General features: G+C 36.3%; 2 protein-coding genes across 2 annotated transcripts; one reads left to right on the top strand and one right to left on the bottom strand.

The window, feature by feature from the left end:
• Positions 1-439: 439 nt before the first annotated feature.
• On the top strand, positions 440-5,916 carry LOC107653429 (ER membrane protein complex subunit 3-like). Its single transcript, XM_016440140.1, has 8 exons — positions 440-761; positions 1,684-1,741; positions 1,851-1,944; positions 2,032-2,136; positions 3,287-3,368; positions 3,452-3,531; positions 3,747-3,829; positions 4,816-5,916. The coding sequence occupies exons 1-8, from the start codon at positions 607-609 to the stop codon at positions 4,918-4,920; spliced, it is 762 nt and encodes a 253-aa protein (XP_016295626.1). The 5' UTR covers positions 440-606; the 3' UTR covers positions 4,921-5,916.
• LOC107653430 (ubiquitin carboxyl-terminal hydrolase 11-like) lies at positions 4,950-25,280 on the bottom strand. The gene is made up of 21 exons (XM_016440141.1): positions 25,059-25,280; positions 24,249-24,358; positions 23,293-23,423; positions 23,053-23,170; positions 21,848-21,993; positions 21,569-21,630; positions 17,976-18,072; positions 17,715-17,888; positions 16,511-16,669; positions 14,884-15,108; positions 14,489-14,572; positions 14,315-14,409; positions 13,621-13,827; positions 13,002-13,102; positions 12,043-12,510; positions 11,739-11,809; positions 10,642-10,754; positions 10,295-10,444; positions 9,452-9,567; positions 9,267-9,355; positions 4,950-7,849 (listed from the first exon to the last, which is right to left on the bottom strand). Exons 1-21 carry the CDS (start codon positions 25,166-25,168, stop codon positions 7,685-7,687), a joined length of 2,991 nt encoding a protein of 996 aa, XP_016295627.1. The 5' UTR covers positions 25,169-25,280; the 3' UTR covers positions 4,950-7,684.

Below are 25,280 nucleotides of genomic sequence, written 5' to 3' on the forward strand. Positions count from 1 at the left end.
TATATATAAATAAGACAAGTCTATCCGTTTAGTTAAAATAAAATAACAACATAAAACATAAATGCATCGCACAGTTCAAAGTAGTGATGGGACTACACGAGCGACTCATTCCTGCGAATCGGTTCTTTTAAACAATTCGTCTCAAAGAACGAGTTAAAAACGTTTCTTTTACGTTATGACGTTATCCCTGACATCCTCGCGTGGTTTATTACATGCTCCAAACGTGTAATAAAACTGTTTATATGCACACATTACTACTTACTTTTAAAACGATATCTATTTCGTTTACACGTGTTAAAACAGTCACGTTCAATAGAGACTCGGTTCAGCGAGGACTCGATAAGCGCACAGACCGATACAGTTCAGTTCGTGCATGAATCGATTCTATAGTTTCATTTAATAGATTCGACTCAATAGAAGGATTCGCTCACGAATCGAACTTCGCTACTAGTTCAAAGGTCAAAAAGCAGCTGTGCATATGGCGCATGTTCATGCAGCTAAAAGCGCAGTAGTTTTACCATAGTCATCGTGTTGGAATTTGAGTATTAAAATAAACTTTAAAAGTGTCAGATAGTTGTCGAGGATAGTTTTGGTGTAGGAAATGAAATGGCAGGCCCAGAGCTGCTGCTAGACTCCAGTATTCGCCTGTGGGTTGTTTTGCCCATAGTCTTCATCACATTCTTCGTCGGAGTTTTGCGGCATTACGTCACTCAGCTGATTCATAACGAGAAGAAAGTGGATCTGCAGCAGGTGTCTGACAGGTGAGATGACTGATACATACAGGTGTTTAACCATAAACATCTTATCAAACTCACAACATATAGACTACTGTAATTCTATATTTAAAAAAGGTAGTAAAAACATAAATGTTTAAAATGCCATCTACACTCTAAAAAATGCTGGGTTAAATATAACCCAGCGCTGGGTTAAAAAGGGACAAACCCAGCTATTGGGTTGTTTTGACCCAGCGGTTGGGTTGTTTTGACCCAGCTATTGGGTTGTTTTGAGCTGGGTTATATTTAACCCAGCATTTTTTAGAGTGATACAAATTTTAATTATATTCAATACTTCATTTTAATAAAAATAATAATTAACCTAAAAATGCTACCTGTATTTATCTTTATAATGTTGTCTTGGAAGAATATTGATGAATGAAATTTCGTTTATAACATTTTGTTAAATTATATTAATACTATATCTTGCTAAAAATGTATTATTGACTTAAATTAAAAAATGTTGCCAGTCTTTATAAAGTTGTTTTGGCAAAATTAAAAGTTTTGATTGTTGAGTAAATTATATTGTCAGTGAAATTGGTTAGAAATACTGTATGCAAATATGTATTCTGGATATCAGGGAATAAACAGGTATAATTAATTATGCAAAATCCATCGGAAATGAAAAAGATGAGACATTTCCTAAATTCTAAATTTTTGCCCAAATATGATCATTAGATCTTTTTTCATTTGTCCCAATTACAAAATATGGAAATACAATGAATGTGTTTTATTTCTTGCAAATATATTAAACCCTAGGCAAGTTCTTCTTAAGAGTTTAATTATTTAGAGCTTCAGGAAACATTTTGAGGAAAGAATGCTTTATAATCTCATTGGAACTGTTGCAGTTTATACATAATCATTGCAAATTATTTTGTGAACATATACATTTATCCATTTTAAATCACAGCCAGGTGTTGCTGCGCAGCCGCATCCTGAGAGAAAATGGAAAATATCTTCCCAAACAGGTACTGATTACTTTATGAATAACAGTTCCCAGCATATTTTAATTGAATAAACTTATAAAACTCAATTTACTTGTTTGTGTCAATGATCAATAATGCTGTCCCATTTCAGTCATTTGCCATGCGAAAACACTATTTCAACAACCCTGAGACTGGATTCTTCAAGAAGGTCAAAAGAAAGGTGATCCCCAAAAACCCCATGACCGGTAAGAGCTACTTTAACATCCTAAAATTAGAAGGAATGACTTACTATGCTTCATCATATTCATAACATCTTGCATCACCTGTCCCAGACACCAGCATGTTGACGGACATGATGAAAGGCAACCTGACCAATGTGCTGCCAATGATTCTGATTGGAGGATGGATCAACTGGGCCTTTTCTGGTTTTGTCACAAGTAAGATCTTTTGTTATTTGTCAGAATTAGAGGAATAGTTCACCCAAAAAGGAGGATTTGCTGAAAATGTACTCACCAACAGGCCAAGATGTAGAGGAGTTTGTTTCTTCATGGGAACAGATTTGGAGAAATGTAGCATTACATCACTTGCTCACCAATGGATCCTCTGCAGTGAATGGGTGCCGTCAGAATGAGAGCTGATAAAAACATCACAATAATCCACAAGCAGTCCACACCACTCCAGTCCATCAGTTAGTAATGTCTTGTGAAAAAGCTTCCTCCGGTGAAGAAAATCCAAGCTCACTGTGGAAAGTGATATTATGGATAGAGAACTTATTTTAGCTGAAAGCAACGATTTAAAGTTAAAAACGTCTGAATGATGAATTTGTTTCTTGCAAACACACAGCATTTTGCTTCACAAGACATTAGTTGATGGACTGGAGAAGATTACTGTGATGTTTTTATCAGCTGTTTGGACTCTCGTTCTGACGGCACCCATTCACTGCAGAGGATCCATTGGTGAGCAAGTGACGTAATGCTACATTTCTCCAAATCTGATCTGATGAAGAAACAAACTCATCTACATCTTGGATGGCCTCAGGGTGAGTAAATGTTCAGCAAATTTTCATTTTTGGGTGAGCAACTCCCTTAAAACTATAAAAAGGATCTAGTGAGCATGTGTGAATGTGGTCTTCTTTCTAAAACAATCATTTGTAAGTGTGATTGAATTCAGGGGTGTAGGAAGCATCTGAAATGTGAAGGGAGACATTCTAAACCTTAACAGCCGGCACATGAATTTTAATTGGGTGATGTAACGTTTGGCCAGTACATTCATAACTCATTTTCTGAAAGGCTGACGTTGGTGAGTGGGCTCCAACCATAGTAGGATTAGTGCATATGCGTTTGTTCAGTCCACTGCTGATGCAAGTTGTTGACGGAGGCTTCTGTTCTCTCTTAAAGCAGCTACATTTGCTTTTTCTCTGCGTTACCAAACAAAAATATAATGACTATTAGAGGATGACTTGGACAGTGGCTGCTATTTATCTGATTAAATCTCAAGTGAATGTTATTTGAAAAAAAGTAAGCTTGTAAGAGTTTAAATGAATTGTTACCAAAGTCAGTTTTTTTGTGCTGCTTGTTTCCCCTTCAGCTAAAGTTCCGTTTCCTCTGACTCTGAGATTCAAGCCCATGTTACAGAGAGGAATTGAGCTGATCTCTCTAGACGCATCCTGGTACAGTATTCACATGTGATGTGTTTGATTTGTTGCCAGAAGCTGAAAACTGTGAATAAAATCTGAATTTGTTGCTCGTATAGGGTCAGTTCAGCATCATGGTATTTTCTCAATGTGTTTGGGCTCAGAAGCATGTACACACTCATCCTTGGACAAGACAATGGTTGGTTATTTCTGATATTTAGACCTTTTTATGACTTCAGTCATATTATATTATGCATTATTTTAATATAATAAAATAGTTATATAATTCAATGAATATTACTATATTTAGATTACAATTACCTAATGTGTTGTATTGTATTAAATGCTATATTAATATCTATGAAATTCAGATTACTTTCTCAGCTATTTAAACCAAAAGTTGTTTATTTTCAGCTGCAGATCAATCAAGAATTATGCAGGATCAAATGACGGGAGCCGCAATGGCGATGCCTCCTGATCCTAATAAAGCATTTAAGGTGAGTAGAACATCATTTGCATAAATTAAACCATTTATATGTGACCCTGGACCACAAAACCAGTCATAAGGATCAATTTTTTGAAATTGAGATTTATACAGCACCTGAAAGCTGAATAAATAAGCTTTCCATTGATGTATGGTTTGTTAGGATAGGACAATATTTGAAAATCTGGAATCTGAGAGTGCAAAAAAATCAAAATATTGAGAAAATCACCTTTAAAGTTGTCCAAGTGAAGTTCTTGCATATTACTAATCAAAAATGAAGTTTTGATATATTTACGGTAGGAAATTTACCAAATATCTTCATGGAACATGATCTTTACTTAATATCCTAATGATTTTTGCCATAAAAGAAAAATCGATAATTTTGACCCATCCAATTTATTTTTGGCTATTGCTACAAATATACCCCAGCGACTTAAGACTGCTTTTGTGCTCCAGGGTCACATATGTGATGTAAATCATTCTCATTGTGTGAATTTATTCTGGGACAAACATGCACATCTGAGAAAAAAAAAAAAACACATGCCAGCAGTTATTTGTGTTTAACACAAATTTAGTTAAAGTTAATTGTTTTTGGGAATTCAGCGCCTACAGCCCCAGTGGACAGACTGATGCATGCAACAGCAGTGCCGATGTGCAAACGTGGTTGTTTTAATTTCATAACCTCATCATCTTAGGATAATTGCGAAACCTTAAACGTTGCCGTTTTGAAGCTCACATAATTACAGGACTATTGAAACATTATATTTCTTGAGGAATGCAGATAGTGTTGGGTGCAGAGAGTCAGTTCAGTCCTCAAACAGGAATAATTATATACTTGGAGAGAGAGATAATGTGGTCATCATTTACTTACCCTCATGCTGTTGTTGTTGTAAACCCGTCTGGCTTTCTCTGCAGAATACAAAAGGAGATGTTTAGCAGAATGTTCACACTCTTCTCAGATGTGTAAAGCTCTAAACGTATTCATTACCGTTGTTTCAGAGCGAGTGGGAAGCTCTGGAGATTGTGGAGCACAAATGGGCCCTGGAGAACGTAGAGGAGGAACTCATGTGTCAGGATCTGAACTTCAGAGGACTCTTTAGCTAAGAACTACAGTAAAAACTGACGACTGTCTGATTGCAAATCACCAGTGCTGTTAAGATGGTTTCATTCACAAGCAGATGGGATTCTTAACACATGACATCTACAATATGTCTGACATGTTTTTGTGAACTGTGAGCGTTGCACATGAACATTTAATTTGTTGTAAGCACAGTATAGATCTAAATTTTCTTCATTTTTGCCAGAGGTGTTAATATACAGAATTTCTCATGTCTTAATTGTGTATTTATGTGTGATGCCTATTTCTAAAGTGTTCTTAAAATGTCAGTCTCTATCCGGCAGATTTTCTCTAGTGTGGTTTGTAATTGTAACAAGTTATTTATTTACAAGCCATTATTTCAGTCAGAGAGATATTATAACAGCAAATTGAATGTAAAACGGATACTATTTTGGTAACTGTACAAGAGATATTTAATAATTTAATAAACATTATATGGAACCCTAAGGTGAGGAGGAAATCAGTTTGAGCTTGTGTCTTTGATTGAATCAGACGAGAGGAAATGGTTGGTTTGTCTAATGTTTGTGAATCACACAGAGGTGAGTCAGATGTTTAACACTTACACTGAAAATACTACATACTCGATATTCAAAACTCCAAAGCTTTTATTTGAGAACTTATGTTTAATTTCTATACAAAAAATGCCCCCACAATGCCAAATCACAAATTTGATGCGTTATACTGTGAAATGGGCGTTTAGAAATTTGTGTAGCATTGACAGACTATTTCTCAAACCAACTGAATTGCTGTAATATTTCAGTTATTTACAGCTGACCATCTGATGGATTTCACTGAAATAATACAAGCATGATCGCAGGTCACACAGTAGCTCTGATAAATATCTGATTGTATTATTATAAACATGCTGCATTTAAGAAATTAAGCTGTGCTGTATGTGCTTTCTGAAGCTGTTGATTCCAGCACTAGTAAATTGTTTTAGAAATAAATGCTAGAATGAAGCCATTTAATTACTGTAAAATAGTCAAAACTGAAGCTCTTTTTAAACGGATCATTGCATTCATTAAACCTTGTACAAAATGGAAGACTGCAGATGAGTTATATCATTTTTAAAAACAAATGGTCTATTTGTAAAGCAGACTACAAGAAATTTCCCACCAGCTCTTTGTCACAGGTTCGTAAATCTCACAAATCCAGGCAAGAACATAACGGTCATTTTTAATTTACAAATACTATCATGATGTATAGACATTTTCATACAAACAGAATTTTGGAATGCTAAATTGTCATGAAAATGTCAAAATGCTTCTTTTTCGAATAAAAAAATATAATTTCATATTGTTTCCTTTGTTTTTGATGTATTTTGTTCTGGACAGGTTTGTGTTATATTAGAACATACTGAAGTTATTAAGTGCTCCTCTCACATACAGTGATATATCTCATAGGACAGTGCGATAAACTGTGTCCATTAAAATCCAAGGAATGCAATAAAGCAGTCACTTAATGGGAAGTGCAAATGAAAAAGCATTTTCTATAAGATCTTTACGCAGCAGGCCAAATGAATTACAACACTGAGCAGCTGAGAAATGTTAATATGAACCGAGGGAATGCATTTCCCATCGCCAAAGAAGCTACGCCTCCTTTTATTCAGAGGAAAAACAATGTAAATGGATGCCAAATGTGTCCAATCTAACCTCGACTTTATAGTCAGCATTTATTCATATCAAAAGATGTGTATACAATTATATATTCAATCTATAATTAACAAAATGAAAGCTCCCACATTCCCAGCATCTGATCCAAATGATCAAAGATAATACATTTATTACAATACAAAAATACTGTACAGAGGTGCCTTAAAAATCATCCCGTAAAGAGCTCTATCCAGAAAGCACTTTGCTGAAATATTCTCATTGCTCCAAAGAGTTCGTTATAAATTGCACACAATTAGTCAAAAAGAATGTAATATTTCAATCTTGCTGTGCACTTCCTTGCAATTAAGATAAAAAAGCGAATTCTCACTGGAAAGAGGCCTCCGTTTGTGTCCCGCAACATAGTGGCTTTTCCCAGACCTCACGACAGACGGGAAAAAAATCATTACAAGAATGAAAATAAAAATGGAAGATCTTTAGAATCCGCTCTTTAGAATTACAATCTCTCACTCCACATTAGCATCTAGCAATTACGAAAATAAATAGTTCACGAGTGAGTGGAGAGAAAGCTATATCTCATTTACCTCCACCTATTTCTCCACCCAAGATCTCAGAAATCTGAAGCAGGATTTCTGAACATGACATCCCTGATATGAGAAACCTCAACCGTCCCTGCTGAAAGCGCCCATGATGAACATCGCTGCTTGAAACAATGAGATGGAATAAACTGATTCATGATGCCAAACAGTGCAGCTGAAGGTTGTACGTTCAGATCAAACATCACCACTGTGGACAGCAGCTGAGCTAGCTCAGGAAAAAATACAGAACACGTCGGTGATGATGAACTGCGGCGCAAACCTCATTCTCCGAATTCTCATCGTCACTGAAGCGCCACAGACAAATCAGAGCGCGATCTCTGAATCCGCCGCTACCAGCCTAACCCGTTTCCTTGAGTTCGTCATACAGAAACAAAAAAACACATAAATCTACATTCCCACTCCATGATGCTCGTGCACCAGCCTGAGAGAGGTGCCCCTGCCTCGCACTTCCTGTCGGAGTCAGAGCAGAGGCGGAGGTTCAAGTTTCTGTTGATTAAGATGATCGGCAGTATGCGAGAAAAGATAACAGAAATGGACAGAAATCAGTCCGTCTCCATGCTGACACAGGAAGAGGCTCCATCCATGCCATCGTGGGTCTGGGATGAGACGTGGTTCTCGGGCTGGCTGGAGGAGGGGACGGGTGGAGGGACGCTGGGCTGGCGGATCTTGTCTTGGCGCTGGTAGAACAGGAGGTAGGCGGCACTGGTCTACAGGAATAGAGGGAGAGTAAACATTACAGTGACCAGTGACTGACAAACCTATTGCATTTACAATACCATTCAAAAGTTTGGGTTTGGCAAGTTTTTTTTTCATGTTTTTGAAAAGTATGTCATGCTTACCAAGGCTGCATTTATTTGATCAAATAATACAGTAAAAAAAGAAATATTATTACAATTTCAAATCACTGTTTTCTATTCAAATACATTTTCAAATGTAATTTATTCTTGTGACTCCAGTCTTCAGTGTCACATGATCCTTCAGAAATCATTCTTAGAAACATTTCTTATTAATATGAATGTTGAAAACACTTCATATTTTTGTGGAAACATTTTTTTTTGGATGAATAGAAAGTTCAAAAGATCAGTTTTGTAACATTATAAATGTCTTACCTATCACTTTTAATAAATTTAATGCATCCTTGCTGAATAAAAATATTTCAATCATGACAACTCTCGGAACATTGTAGCATGGTGATGGATATGACAATGTTAATGTATTTGGTCTTGACGGAACAGATCTGCTACGCTGCGGCTGAATTGCTGCTGCTATTGGTTATTGCTGTAGTTGTAGATTATTGCTGCTGCAGGCAAGTACAGGAACTTGCTACTTAAACTACTTCAGTCTGTGTGCATTGAATTTATTTAATACAGTTTTTTAATACAGAGTTTCACAATTTGAGTTGAATTACTGAAATAAATGAACTTTTCCACAACATTCTAATTTATTGAGATGCACCTGTACATTCGTTGACAGGCAGGTTGGAAAGCATATTAAAACGCTCAGACCGACGAACATTTCTTGATCCTACGCCTTCCACAGAATATATAAATACAGACAAATACATTTAGACCACTTAACTTAATGATCGCTATCGGGATGTGAAGAGACTTTCAACCAGCATAACAAAAAATGTTTCTGAAGACAATCACCTATTGCACCTTTAATGTCTTGAAAAAAACCCATACTGACCCCATATTGTGCTTATTAAATTGTTTGGTTTGTTTAGATGTACTTTCGTAAATCTCCACTATAGCACTATATAGTAAACTTATGAATTGTATTTTCAATGATATTATAGTCAACTCCCAATTCCCAAATTAACCCTGGACATCACATGATCTCAATCTGGCAACCACCATGAGTTTATGTAGAATAAAACACTCTCCACTGATATGACCATTTCTTGTGGACATAACTTTAAACAGATCAGTCTTTTTTGACACATGTGGCCCAGTCATTTCAGAGGCTGAGAAAGTTATTGCATTTTGAGGAAAAACAAACATTTCATTTTAGAAGAGCGTGCACTGATGAATCATGCACCAAGGAAATTTAATAAAAAACATAAAAAGTCTATTATGATTTCATGTTGATAAAGCACACCACAGAAAGGTGCATTAATCTCACCACTATTTGTTCCTCCCTTGCATAGGTCACCTTGCTGTCGTCAAAGTAATACCACTGACCGTTGTCCTTGTTCCGGGCATAACTAGTATCTAGAAGGAGGAAAAAGGAAAATGTTTGTGCAATGTTACTGTCACTAATCAAAAGAGAAATGCTGTTTAATGAAGGCTAAGAAGACTGATGCATACAGTGTCCATCTCGGAGTCCGCCGTAGTGGTTGGACACAGAGATGAGGTCATATCTACAGGGAGGTTCAGTACTGTTCACTGTCTTCTTCAGAAGGAAACCTGAGAAGTCCAGATCCCTGCAGTCAGAGAAAGAGAGCTGCTTTTCACCAGAGCAATAACAACACATGAACCACATGAAAATGTAATAGTCTGAGTATCAACCATTGAAAGAAAAAAATATTAAGGTTGCTCATCGATTTAAATATTGTAAGGATGTGAACGAACATTTATGGCCCCATCACCATCACATCAAAAATAAATAAATAAATAAAAGCATTTATAATTGCACACTACCATTTTCTTTTTTGAAAGACATTACTAATTTTATTCAGCAAGGACACAATAAACTGATCACAAATTACAGTAAAGATTTACAATATTATAAAAGATGTCCATTTCAAATAATTGCGGTTATATTTAATTTTCTATTTATTAAAAATTCTTGAAAAAATGTATCATGGTATCCACAAAAATATTAAATAACACAACTGTTTTCAATAATAATCAGAAATGTTTCTTAAGCAGCAAAAAAAAAAAAGAATGATTACTGAAGGATCATGTGACACTAAAGTAATGATACTGAAAATTCAGCTTTGCATCACACACACATTACATTTTACAATATATTCAAATAGAAAACAGTTATATTAAATTGTAATTATATATTACAATATTACTGTTTTTACTGTATTCTTGATTAAATAAATATAACCTTGGTGAGCATAAGAGACTTCTTTCAAAAACATGTAAAAATGTTACCAACCCAAATTTTTGAACACTAGTGTATGTATGTCTTCATCTTACCGCAGGGGGAACTCCACGATGGTATCCAGTTTCTCTCGAGAGTATTTTGTGTAGGAGAAGCGCTTTAAATGGATGATAAGAACCTCAGGCAAAGACCACAGATCCAATTTCTTAGTGGCAAGCTGATGCTTTTTACATGTTGGACAATACCTACAGACCACATAAACAAACACTGAGTTGCATGTGCGGAGGAAGCAATCCAGTTCTTTAAATACATCACTAGGAATTATGAAACAGATGGTTATGGCTCTAAATTAGGCAACAAACACAAAAGGTTTCTCTTTCTTCATGCTCATGAAGGATAGACTGGAATAAAAGGCTAGAATCTTTGTAGTAGTAGACATTACCAGGGGTTTTCCTCTTCCAGTGTCTCTACCGTGGTAAAGAGCTCTATACATTCCTGCAGCTGCACTGTGATTTGCTGGTGAGGGACATCCATGCTCTGATGCTTTATATATTTCTGTATAAACATAAAAAACACGTTTGCAACAGAAATGCTGCAGTTTGCATAGCTCGAAAAGACTCAAGGTTAAGTTCTGTAACAAAAGATTACAGAAATAATGGATTTGGATATTTATCAATTAAATGATCAAATTAATACTGCATTTAAGAATATTTTGTATATTAAAAAGCTTTTAAAAAATCACTTGTTATAGCAGACCAGTGGTTCCTGACTGGTGAGCACAAGTTTTTGTACATTTTAAGCATGTGTGTTTATATTTATGCACATAATAAACTCTGGTGCTGTGTTGACAAAGAAAAATAAATTGAGAAAGAAAAGCTGCAGTGCTGGTTTAAAACACTTAATATTTAGTAATGTTATTGATTTTACTGCACTGACATTATCGGATGACAACAAAACTTTTAACTGAATTAAGCAGAATAATGAAAATATTGTCTTCTGTAGAGCTGCTGTAAAGCTGAATTGAATTAGTTTCATAATTAATGAATGATACTGTTATTTAACTGAACTGAATCAATTGAACTGACTCGATCTGGATAACGACACTATGCCTTCTGTAGAGCTTCTTATAGCTAAACTGAACTTGTTTCACAATTGAGCAGCTTTACACCGTTATTGAACTGAATCAACACTGAACTGACCACAGCTGAATAATGACACACTATTGTCTTTATAGAAATGCTTTACAGCAGAATTTGCATTTCATCACTTCTGTTATTTTCCTGTGCATTACTGTGAAGTTGCTTTGAAATAATCTGTATTGTATAAAGCGCTACACAAGTGAAGGTGACCTAAATTGACTGCGGTGATGCAATACAGACGCATCACTGCATTAGGAGTAATACTTTAAAATGAGCATGACACAAAACTTCTAATGGAATAGACTGGATTGAGCCTTGTATGAGAGACTGCATTCATTTCCTAGTGCAACAACAGACGAAAAGCATTTTTAAGGATCAAAGAGTTCATTAGCAATCTTACCTCGGCTTCATTCTCATTGTAGTACTTCTTCTTCATGTCAGGGTCCCAGTCGATGGCGATGTATGGCTGAGCTAAACAGAAACAGTGAGTCATGCCATTAAGAGCAGGAACATTTATACTTATGAACACTCGGAGTTAAAAGATACCATGACTATGAAAAGATGCGAATTGAGCAGCCGGAGAGATAAAAGACACGCAATCTCAATTTGTTATGACCCTCGCTTGTGTGCACATGACCCTGAAGTTGTACAAAAGCATCAGAAGTGTCTGTAATAAATTGAGTTTCTCATTAGTATGTACTCACAGCTGAAAGAGAAGCCGCCGTCCGCCTCTCCCATCCCTCGCTCCGTGGTGCCATTAGAGTTCACCGCCTGAATGGTAAAGAGGGCTTTTTTCTGCCTCTCAGTGTAGCGCCGTCTTCCCGGAAGCCTCTTGTTTGCCTGAGCGCAAGATGCGGCCTCCTCTTCTTCTTCCTCGTCCTCATCTTCGTCCTCTTCCTCCTTTCCCGAAGGTTCCACGCCAGCACTTTGGTCCCCATCAGTGGCATCTTGGGAGTTGGTGTCAGTGCTGCCGCTTGCTGATTGGCCCTCCTCGGTACTGCTGCCCCGGTCCGGTTCGCTGCTCGACTCCTCCTCCTCAGCTCTCTCCTCCCCCTCGCTGCTCGGGCTGGCTTCTGATTGGCAGTTGTTCTGCTCTTTGGCCTGGCTGCTTTCTTGAGTCTCTTCCTCTTTCTTGGATGGCCCTGCCTCCTCAGAGTCTTCCTCGCCCTCATCTGTTCAGAAATTAATCATTGTTTGTACACAAAATGTTTGGGGTCATTTAAAGTTTTTGAAAGAAGTCTCTTATACTCATCAAAACTGCATTTATTTGATAAAAATACAGTAGAATAACAGTAATGTGAAACATTATGACCATTTAAAATAACTGTTTCTATTTAAATATATCTAAAAATGTAATTTATTCCTGTGAATTTTCAGCATCATTACTCCAGTCTTCAGTGTCACATTATCCTTCAGAAATTATTCTAATATGCTGATCAAGAAACATTTTATTAAGAAACTTTAAAACTTAATATTTTTGTGGAAACAGTGCCATTTTTATTCAAATACTTTGATGAATAGAAAATTAAAAAGATCAGCATTTATTTGAAATATAAATATTTTGTAACATTATAAATGACTTTACCGTCACTTTTAATGAATTTAATGCATCCTTTCAGAATAAAAGTATACATTTCCTTTAAAATAAAAAACAAAGTCATACCATCACTAACTCCATTGGTCTGAGCCTTGTACAACTCTTCCTCATCTTCTTCTTCTTCCTCCTCTACTTCTTCTGAAGGGTCTAGGGGACGGACATATCGCCTGTGCAGGACACAATTATGACACATATGAATGGCAACCCAACTTTGGCCTTGAAAAAAAGCAGATCACAACCGATTTATGCTCCCAAAAACCAGTGATACTGAAATAAAAATGCACAATGACAGCATATGATCACAGAAGTTACATGAAGCAGTTAGTTACCAGATTTATACAAAGAAACTTATAATTGAATGCATCTACTAAAATATGTACAAATTGTTTTAATAATCAATACAATGCAGTTAAAAATGGATAAATACAAAGCATCTGTATTCTGTATAATTAATGAATTTTGATTCAAGGACTAATGGCATACATAGCTGCTGGTAACAATTTTATAACCATATTAATATTAATATTTTTGTTTTATTGTAGAACTAATGCCATAATGGTCACTGAATGTGTTTCCCTTTTATAACAAAAACACACAAAAAATTTACAACATATTCAAAACTAAACAATCCCAATATTGAATGAAAACTAGCTTGTGACAAACATGCATGACTGATTAGACTTACGCCAATCTTTTCAGGAGGAGCTGGTAGAGATCTTCCCGTGTGCACTGGGCGCGTGGCACAGATATCAGCAGCGGGTGACCGAACAGGGAAGTGCTATAGCTGTTGCTTCCCGAGCCGTAATCTCTGTAATGGGAGCGTTCACGCATATAGATGGCCATAACCACCTCCTCACCTTCCTGATCCACACAACCACTGCTCAGCTGATACCTGCGGCAACACACCACAAAACACATTTAGACCCAGCCGATTGTCTCAAGATGCAGCTTTGATACATTTTGTTTTAGTTTTCTTTTCTTAAAAGAGGAACTTAATGCACTATCAATTCGATTTTGAAAATAAACTGCATTATATGAAATGAAATCAAAAGATCTTAAAGACTTGGAAAAGTCAGACACTAACAACAACTGAAAAAAAGAATATGTATATATAATTTTATATAAATATATATCATATTATGAATTATATTTTGAAAGGAAATAAAAAATATTAAAAGCTAAAGGCTTGGAAAAGTCAGACACTAACAACAATTTAAAAAAAGAAAAAGGAAAAAATATATAAAATCGATTTTTATATAAATATATAATATATTAATAATAAAAAAAACTTAATGAACCAGGGTTAATAAAAACTGTATATTTGTGTGTTGGCATGTCTGTACAGTTAAAGCCGTTTACTCAGATTAGTTCTATCTTACACAAATATATCATCCCGGTCCAATATACAGCTTAAGGATTCGTCAGCCTGGTAAATCCTATAGAAGCGGTGATTGAAAACATCAGCCACAGCCATCTGTGAAGAGCAGATCATTTATTAGCCCAGAACAAATACAACATTTGTGGTTAACAGCGGTTAAAATGCTTGTTCGAACCTGGTTGGGAGGGACGCCTGTTGCCTGAGAGAGGGCAGTGCACAAATCAATCACTCGGCCAGCTTTAGGTACAATCAGACGATACTGCAGAGGGAAGACAGACACATTCATCAGCCATCAGGACGAACAAAACTCAGAGTAAAGCAGTGGTTTTACTGAATCCTTACTAAACTCTGTTCAACAGATCTGTCAGACTACTTTGCCCCAAGCAAAACTGGTTCTGATGACATCACACACCACCAGCTGTCTTGCTGTTTACAAACCTGCAGTGCTACATCATTCACATCTGCCAAACTCATAGCATGGGCTCACTCGTAATGAGCATGTCTGTCGTGCTGCACATATGCTGCTTTTCCTGCCAAAAGTTTTTTTTCAGTATATGACATAATACAAACCTGGGTGGGTTTGGCCGTGGGATCCAGCGATACATAGAACACCTCCATGACCCTCTCCTTACTAACAGGTAAGGGCACGCTCAAGTAGCAGAAGGGGTCGAAGGTCACAGAGACCTTGTTGCATTCGGGACACACCAGCGTCGACTTAAACAACCCGTGGAATGTGTCGACGATGACCGAATCGTTCCGCCGCAAATGGTTGCGCCATGCTTCCTCAGCAACTTCCTGCAATACGCAGATAGAAATGTGATTCCCATAGTAACACTTTGTTTTGTTGAGGAGTTATAAATATTGTTACACTTAAAAGGTTGGCCAATAGTGCATTTAACAGAGACTAAGCTGGAAAAACTGGTTGATAAATTAATCAGTAGATATTTTGAAACATCTATATGAATAACAACTTTCCATAATATAAAATAGAATGCAATTAAATAAAAGATCAAATAAAATAATAATAATAAGCTTATTTATTATCATTTGATGATTCAAAAATTAAAAAGAACAACATTTATTCAAAATAGAAATCTTTTGTAACAATATACACTACCAATCAAAAGTATGTTTTTTTAATTAATACTTTTATTCAGCAAGGATATGTTAAATTGATAAAGAGTGTTAGTAAAGACTAAAATATTGTTACAAAATGTTTCCATTTTGGACAAATGCTGATTTAAAAAAAAAAAAAAAACTTTTTAATCAAACAATCCTGAAAAAACGTACACAATTAATAATGACTAATTAACCATGGAAATGTAATTATGAAATAATAAAAATTAATTATTCCATAAAATAAAATCATTAAAAATAAGCATGCTTCACTAGTGTCACAAAAAAATAATTACTTTTATTTTCACATTTACTCAGTTTGGTTGTAAACAAGAGTGACAACAGCATTTTAAAAATGAACTATCGATAAAGTGATGTGACACTGATAAATATGGCATGACATTACAAGAGTAATTCTTCGTGTACTATAGTGTGTGTGTGTGTGTGTGTGTGTGTAAAAAGCACCTGGTCAGGTCTGCCATCAGCATCCCTGAGTTCAATATACTCCTTCTTTTTGACCCGGTTGAGGTCTTCATGTAGACCGTCCAACAGGAAAGACAGCAGCTCCTGAGAGTCGTGTTGCTGGTAGCCCAGAAACTGTGACGCAAAGTGGCCGACCTTAGTCTGCAAAGACATACACACACAATACTGCTTAATTTCTGTACTATTAATGGAGCAAAACTAAAAACAAACAATCATAATTACAGTGTTTACAGCCTAGAAATGACTTACACTGATCAAAAGTGACCGTAAAGGCATTTAAAATGTTACAAAAGATTTCTGTTTCAAATAAATGCATTTTTTGTATCACAGTATGTATCACAGTTTTCACAAAATGTTTCTTGAGCAGCAAATCAGCAATAAAATAAAATCATTAAAAATAAGCATGCTTCACTAGTGTCACAAAAAAATAATTACTTTTATTTTCACATTTACTCAGTTTGGTTGTAAACAAGAGTGACAACAGCATTTTAAAAATGAACTATCGATAAAGTGATGTGACACTGATAAATATGGCATGACATTACAATAGTAATTCTTCGTGTACTATAGTGTGTGTGTGTGTGTGTGTAAAAAGCACCTGGTCAGGTCTGCCATCAGCATCCCTGAGTTCAATATACTCCTTCTTTTTGACCCGGTTGAGGTCTTCATGTAGACCATCCAACAGGAAAGACAGCAGCTCCTGAGAGTCGTGTTGCTGGTAGCCCAGAAACTGTGACGCAAAGTGGCCGACCTTAGTCTGCAAAGACATACACACACAATACTGCTTAATTTCTGTACTATTAATGGAGCAAAACTAAAAACAAACAATCATAATTACAGTGTTTACAGCCTAGAAATGACTTACACTGATCAAAAGTGACCGTAAAGGCATTTAAAATGTTACAAAAGATTTCTGTTTCAAATAAATGCATTTTTTGTATCACAGTATGTATCACAGTTTTCACAAAATGTTTCTTGAGCAGCAAATCAGCATTAGAATGATTTCTTAAGGATCATGTGACACTAAAGACTAGAGTAATGGCGGCTAAATTCAGCTTCGCATCAGAAAATATTTTTAAAACATACTGAAACAGTAATCGTAAATTGTAATGGTAAAATTTTTCACTATTTTACTGTGTTTTTGATATAGTAAATGCAGACTTCTTCCAAAAACACTAAACGATTACTGTAATCATAGTTGTTTCTGCATATTAAAGGGGTCATATGATGCGATTTCAAGTTTTCCTTTCTCTTTGGAGTGTTACAAGCTCTTGGTGCATAAAGAAGATCTGTAAAGTTGCGAAGACTAAAGTCTCAAATCCAAAGAGATATTCTTTATAAAAGTTAAGAGTCAGCCACGTCTACCTAAAACGGCTCGTTCTAACATGCCCCCACATATCTACGTCACTATGTGGAAATATTAGCATAATGCCGCCCAAATGTGCATGCAAAGAAAGAAGGCGTGGTTTCAGTAACAGCAGTAGGCTTGTGTTGATGCAGCTATGTCAGGGAGACACTGTGTGTTTCAGTGCGAAAGCAAAAGCACTTTATTTGGCCTTCCGGAAGTAGATGCAATTAGGAATCATTGGTTAAGATTTATTTACAACAGATTAAGTTATTTTATTAAGCCTTTATTGATATGAAAACAGAGAGAGGACAGATAATGATAAAAAGAAAAGGGGAAATGGTATTATGAATTAGAATGGGAACCAGATTTGAAATGGACCAATTGATTTCAGCTCCACTGGTGTGCTTTTGCACTAAAAAATGGTAATGCCCAGTGATCACTACAATTACGTTACCTTAAATACCCGAGGAACCACAGAATAGTGCCTGCCTGACCACATCTGTTTGATGACATCTGCGTAGGCTTCTGCAATTTCCCCCTTCATGCCCAGAGGGTTGGTGAAGTTCAGCTCCTCCAGATACGAGTTCCTCAGAAAATACTCAGTCAGTGGTGGCGTGTTGCTCAGACACTGCAGGGGAAAATGCACAATTCACTTTAAGAAAAGCCTTTTGTAAAAGTTATGTGACTGAGTGTTCAGCAATCCATGACCTCTGACCTGTAAAGCTGAGTTCATGAAGCAGGTGTTGCCTAGGTTTGTGAGGCCACACACTCCAGGAGGCCCTCGATACGAGTCCTCGTCAGCAGAGTTCCGCCTAGAGACACAAAATTCCATATAAATTCCAAATATCCAATAAAAGTGACGTTTCAGAGCTCAGTGAGCTGCCCATCTAAACAGCATTTTTGGCTAAGACACTTACAGGTAGGTTTTAATTCTTTTTGAGGTTAATCTTATAATGTTAGTAAAGCTTTTTGCAGCACAACCATATTCATACGACTATTTCCCATTCTCTCTTTGACAGTTAAAATAAAATGAGACATTTAGGGATAGGTTACCATTAAGAATTCAGTGTAAACGGCATCTGTTATTTTTTGAGCACTTTTGCAAACCATTCTTTTCAACCACACAATCCATGACTATAAAATATATTATATTAATGTGAACTATAATATTGGCCAGCATGTATACAGTGCAGTCACGTACAGCAATATACACTATATACAAAATTTCACTGCGTTATTATATTGACACAAAAAAGTAAACTGCATATGTAATTGTAACTATATTCCAAAACAAAATGTCACAAAACAGCATTATCACCCAGCTCTAATCTACTAAATGTGACTATAAGACATTATGATATTAACCCTTTGATGCACAAGCTATGAAAACCCAACATGGGTCTAAAATGACCCGTATTCATTTCCTATGTTATTTCATTATTACTTCGCTGGGCATTTTTTTTTATTTTATCTTTTGAAATCGGTTTATTTCAGCATTTAATATTCCCTGATCTATAAATTCCATTATGCATGAATATTCAAAATATCTTTTTACAATGATCACAAATTAATATTAGATTTTTTTCCCCTAAGTTTTTTGTTACTACATCAAGTTTACACACACATGACATTTTGTTAAAAGAATTATTTTAGCAGTTATTTAGACCAACCCATTTAACACTTGAAATATGTTTATTTGCCACTTTGTCATACATAACATACACATATCACTGATAACACTGAAACTGAACTGTCTGTGGTGCAACTGTAGTGAATGTGACCGAATAGATGAAAATAAAACTAACAAAATAAAATCACACCGGTACAACGCCATCTCCTCTTCCTCTTCGACTGACCCTCCTGCCTGATGTATACCTGTGGCCGGGTGGTGACTGTGTTTTGTTTTTTATCCCACATCTTCCCATTGACTCTGTAATATGGTTTTGAAGGTGGGGTGTGCCCTCCAAACGCCTCTTCATATGTGGCATGACAAGCTCTTTGACCAGATCCTTGATGAATAGCTGTCGTGCATTGGTCACACCACACATGTAATCAAGGTTGGTGCAGGCCAGGGGTGGCCAACGTCTGTCCTGGAGAGCCACAGTCCTGCAGAGTTTTGCTTCAACCTTGATTAAAACCCACCCACCTGTAGCTTTCTAGTAACCTTTGACCTTGATTAGCTTGTTCAGGTGTGTTTGATTAGGGTTGGAGCTTAACTCTGCAGGACTGTGGCTCTCCAGGACCAACATTGACTGCCCCTGGTGTAGGCATTGAGGGTGAACATCCAGCACACTGTGCCACAGCACCATGGGGCTACCTAGGTGTTCTCTGCTTACATGAGTAGGAGCAAACCATTTTTACTCAATATATTGGACTGGGTCTGAGTTTGCTCTTCAGAGGACTCATCAGACATCAAATGAGTCTTCTTCATCTAGGAGAGCTGGATTTACACCCACAACTCCAGACTGACACTGTGGCACATAGTCTATGTCATCAGCATCAGATATTTCAGACTCTGAATCAGGACTAAGAATTGCCTGAGCTTCCTCATCACGCAGCATCTCAGACATTTCAGCCGTTAATCTTCTAGAATGTCTGGGATCAGCCATACTAACACTCTAGATAAAGAATGCACAGCAAGCAGTTGATCATGTATATACTGATTATATATTGTCGCCGTCAGACAGAAACCTTGTATGTCCAAAACAATTACTTTTCAGGAACACTGACAGACATAAAGGGCGACCAATTGTATTGATTTGACAAAAAATAGAAAATGATGAAATGTGGAGATACGAGGTTTCCACCTGACAGCGATGATATATACTTGTATATAATAATGTATTATTTTGTTGACCTAGCTAACATTGGCTAGTTATAATAGAATATGTCAACAACAAGCTAGCTAATAGTATTGGACCTGTTTCTCTGTCTCACTAGTAATAGATTTCAAGGTCAAGGCAACCTTAGCCTAACATTCAAATATTATATCTTTCACAATATATCAAATATTTTTTGTAGTAATAAATGATAAAATAAGTCTAAATGCATCAATTATACAAAAGCAGCCATGCTGAGTTGTGAAATGTGGGGCAGGTGAATAGTTTTCTGCAGTAAATATGTTCCTACTTGCAAAAAATTAGCAAATATCAAAAGTTTCTATATGGGTCATTTTTGACCCATGTGTGTAAAATTGATGTAGAAATACAAAAACTGTGTTTTTTATAAAGTAAAGAAAGGACAAATAAACATAATTATTTGTGGAAATCAAAAACAAGGTATTTAATGAATACCTGGAATAATAAATGATAAAATGGATTTCTTTCAGAGATTCAGCAAAGAATCACTAATCCCTAACTGAAATAACAGGAAAAATGAATACGGGTTATTTTAGACCCATGTTGTGCATTACAGGGGTAGTGACACAAAAACGATTTTTATTCAAATGTAAGATAGAAAAAATAAAAATAAGGATTTGTGATGATCAAAAACAAGTGAATTGAGGAATTCTGAATGATGGAATTAATTTCTTGCAAAGATATAGAAAAAAATAACTCAGTTGGGTCACTTTAGATGCATGTTGTGTATCAAAGGGCTAATATAATATATACATCAACATCATGATATTCTGTAATACTGCTTTGAAATAATGTGCATTCAAAAAGCGCTATATGGATAAATTTGTCTTGACTATAATACAATGCTTTATGACACTAAAAGACCATCACATCATAAGGTTGTGGATGTGCAGATCAAGTCATTTAGCAGCCAAGGTTCAATCAATGGTCTTTTGATCTGGGAAGTTGAAACATTCATAGTGCAAAAACCAAATATTCCTCATGATATGACCCCTTAAAAAATGGCCCATTATTTTAAAACTGATTTGTATAGGGCAAAATCTTCTTTTTAACCTACTATAATGGTTTATTGGACTCTGGCATAGAAGGCATAAAGGATTATTTTTGCCCATTAACAAAAACGTGGGTTATTCTGACTTATTAGACAGTGGGTGTAAATGATATTGTCCCAATTATTTTCAAAATGAACAATGCTTTCTACCAACCACAAGATTGATTTCAAAGTTAATTTGTGCTACACTGATCACATCTGGCTTGCCATTTCTTGAGGATATAAGCGTTTAACCTACTACAACTAGCTACCAATGTAAATGAATGGGGCTGATGATACATATGTGGATGTTTGAGCATTTTGTGCTTTAGACATGTGTCTTTCCATTTTCCTAAACAAAAACAGAAAGGAAACCTGCATTAGTGCACGAGAGAAGGAAGCTGGTGTCTTTATACTCACATGATCTGAGGCCTGGATGTGGGCCACGTACCATCCGCATTCCTAATCTCCATAATCACCGTCTGCAGAGTGAGCAGAGCATGTTAGGACACAACACACAAACACATGCAGGGTGGCCCATGACAGAGCATTCATTTACTAGTAGCAAAGTTTGTCTATATGACAAAATTGCCAGGTGAGGTTGCGGGCAGTGCTTATTACAGTGAATGTCACCAAATGGTTACATAACATAACAGATGACCAGAGTTAAGGAGTGTAAATGGTAGGTGTGTATTTTACCATGCCGGAGCTGAGGCAGGCGTCTAGGACAGTCATGTTAAGGTTGCGTAGCCTCTCTGAGCTCGTATCCGTGCTCCTCATCCACAGTCGGCTCTCAGCAGTCTCTGACACGTTCAAATGCTGCCGTATCTTTTGATGTATAGCGTCTATCAAACACAGATACACATGTGAGATTTACACACATACACGCACTCAAGAGATCTGCAGCTCAGATACACCAGGCTGCCAATATCCTGAGTGGTTTCACACATCTGTTTACAAAACATAATTACATGCCAAAAATAAAGTAAGATCTGTGAGAACAACATTCTGTAAATTAAGTGGCAATCCAGAGTTTGAGCTAAACCTTTGATGTGCCAAAGAAGACATTTAGTTTATTTTAATTTAAGTATAGTGTAAGACATTTAGTATGCCCGTTTATCAAGCATAATTTAATGCTTATGGCTAGCAGATATTGTTATGTATTGATGTAACTGTCATCTAACTTAAAAGACATACACTTTCATAACATACACTACTGTTCATGAGTTTGGGGTCAGTATGATTTTTTTTCTTTTTATTTATTTATTTGAAAGAAATGTATGCTTTTCTTTATTTCTGATCTATTTAATCAAGGAACCCAGAAAAAAACTTTTTCAAAATATGAGTTCAACTTTAAAAAAAATAAAATAAAAAATAACATTATGCAAATCAGCATATTAGAATTATTTTTAAATGTGACATTGAGCATCACAGGAATAAATTACATTTTAAAACATATTCAAATAGAAAACAGTTATTTTCAATTTTAATATTATTTCACAATATTACTGTTTTTGTGTATTTTTGATTAAACAAATGCAGCCTCGAAGAACATAACAGACTTCGTTCAAAAATTTGACTGACCTTAAACTTTTGAACGGTAGTGCATTCCATGAATTTGTATAGCGAACAGGACATACACATCATTAGAGGATCTGAACATCACAAACTGAGCTTAGTAGTACAAAGAATGCAAACTTCAAAGATACATAGTTTGTGTTGCTGGAAAGTGGACTGAATTTATTTTTACTTGTTATTTCGGAAGCGTTATTTAAAACAGAAGCCCTAGTCCCGATATTCATTGCAGTGATTTTACATGCAGAAAGCACAGTGAGATTGTATCTTTAATCAGACATTTTTAAGTGTCCAAATACTTTTTCTATCCATTAACAGCCTGTACTCACGTATCTTGTCTGCTCGACTGAAGCATGCAGATACAGTACTCTCCATGTTGCTAGAAAGACAGAGGTAGATCTCCACAGGGTAGACCTCTACTTTAACAGTGCTGGGAAGATCAACAACCTGCAAAGAGAAAGAAGATGATTTCACAGCATGCTCAATTAATGACAAACACTGCCTATTCTGAACTTAAAATCTCATTTAATTTTAATAGAAAGAAAAGTCAACAGTCTGGTTAACACTACCTTTCTCTCCAAAGGAGGTTGATCGTCCATCATGTCATACCATGACAAAAGTTTATGCCAGGCTTCTGCAGGGACCAGGACAAAGTCCTCATTCTCCGACAGCCTCTCTTTCAGATGATAGGATTCCAGATCTACAGAAAGCCATACAAAGTATTTCAAAACATCTTCTACCTCCATATTTATTAAAGGAATAGTTCACCCAAAAATGAACATTTGCTGAAAATTTTCTCACCATCAGGCCGTTCAAGATGATGAGTTTGTTTCTTCATCAGAACAGATTTGGAGAAATGCAGCATTACATCACTTGCTCAGCAATGGATCCTCTGCAGTGAATGGGTGCCGTCAGAATGAGATTCCAAACAGCTGATAAAAATATCACAATAATCCACAAGTAATCCACATGACTTCAGTGCATCAATAAACATCTTGTGAAGCAAAAAAACTGAGTGTTTGTAAGAAGCAAATTCATCATTACGGTATTTTTAACCTTAAACCGTTGCTTCCAGCTAAAATACAAGTCCTCTATACAATAACTTTGAAGCATTACTATGGATTATGGACTCATATTCTGGCCAGAAGATGCATTAATGATGGATTTATTTCTTACAAACATGCATCTTTTAACTTCACAAAATGTTAACTGGTGGACTGGATTACTTGTGGATTATTGTGATGTTTTTATCAGCTGTTTGGACTCTCATTCTGACGGCACCCATTCACTGCAGAAGATCTGTTTGTGAGTGAGTGACATAAAACTAAATTTCTCTAAATCTGTTTCGTTGAAGAAACAAACTTAATCTTGGATGGCTTGAGGGCGAGTAACTTTTCAGCAATTTTATTTTTTTAAGTGAACTACTCCTTTAAGGGAACAGATCTGCAGAGAATGAGACATTAAACACTTCATGGTGCTACTATGGGATCTTGTGTGTAACATCACACAGAATAGCAGCACTTACCTTCATAGAGCTCAGTGTTATCAATTTTCCCGGGATAGGAGGAAGAATTTTGGTCCCCGGCGTGTACATACTCTTTCCACTGATCATACCATCTTTTGTCCAACAAATACCTGCAATACAGACACATGCACCTGTCATATTCAACACTGATTGGTTGTGTCAGTCCAGCATCATTTAATGAGCTTCAGGACAAATCTGTTTAATGTAAACTGTAAAGGTCGCCAGTGTCAGACATGGATTAAGACACCAAACACTTGTCATTTGCCTTTAAGGATGAGAAGGAATTACAGCAGTTCTGCCTTTCCTGTCCAAGGAACAAACACAAACCGAAAGTAACTTTCCCATAACAGACTGACACACCTTCTAGAGATGGAAGTGAAACTTAAAACAAGTGCATTAATGACTTAGACACCATAAAACTAGGTTATGTGCACATTTGCTTTATGAAAATGAAAAGAAATGAAAGAGTTTAAAGCGGGTAGAGTTGATGATGTTAGAATCTGGTAAGACAAGCAACCTGTCAAAACATAATGACACCAAGGAAGCTGTTAACCAGGAAACCCGATCTATTAGGCCTGAAAACTGACCTGTATGTTAGTTTCCTTCTTTTATTTGATATCTGACTCATTTAACTCTCTATCACATTGGCATGGCTGCTACTAAACCTGGAGAACCTGAAGACCCTCAAACCGCACAAACTCCAGAGCGTTATAAGTTTTACAGAGTTCTGTCGATGCTTTATGTGTGTTGTAGTTGTTGTTGTTTACTGAATGTTTGTTTGTTTGTTATTAAGGCTGAAGTTTCTCTCACCAGCTGTCTCCGGCCCGTAGCTGCTGCTGGTTCAGGTTGTCGATCTCCCGCCACTGGGTCTCTAGTCCCGGAGGCTCCGTAGCCGAGCCGGTGCTGCTGTTCGCAGCCATAATCACTCATAAATTCCAAAAAGCGCCATTAAAGCCGCATAGACACACCGGAATGTTTTGACGCAGGAAGTAAGAAGCGGTTAGAATGACAACTTCCGCCCTGCGAGAGAGG

This window comes from Sinocyclocheilus anshuiensis, unplaced genomic scaffold, assembly GCF_001515605.1.
Source record: "Sinocyclocheilus anshuiensis isolate Anshui unplaced genomic scaffold, SAMN03320099.WGS_v1.1 scaffold71, whole genome shotgun sequence".
In the NCBI taxonomy this organism is placed as follows: domain Eukaryota; kingdom Metazoa; phylum Chordata; class Actinopteri; order Cypriniformes; family Cyprinidae; genus Sinocyclocheilus; species Sinocyclocheilus anshuiensis.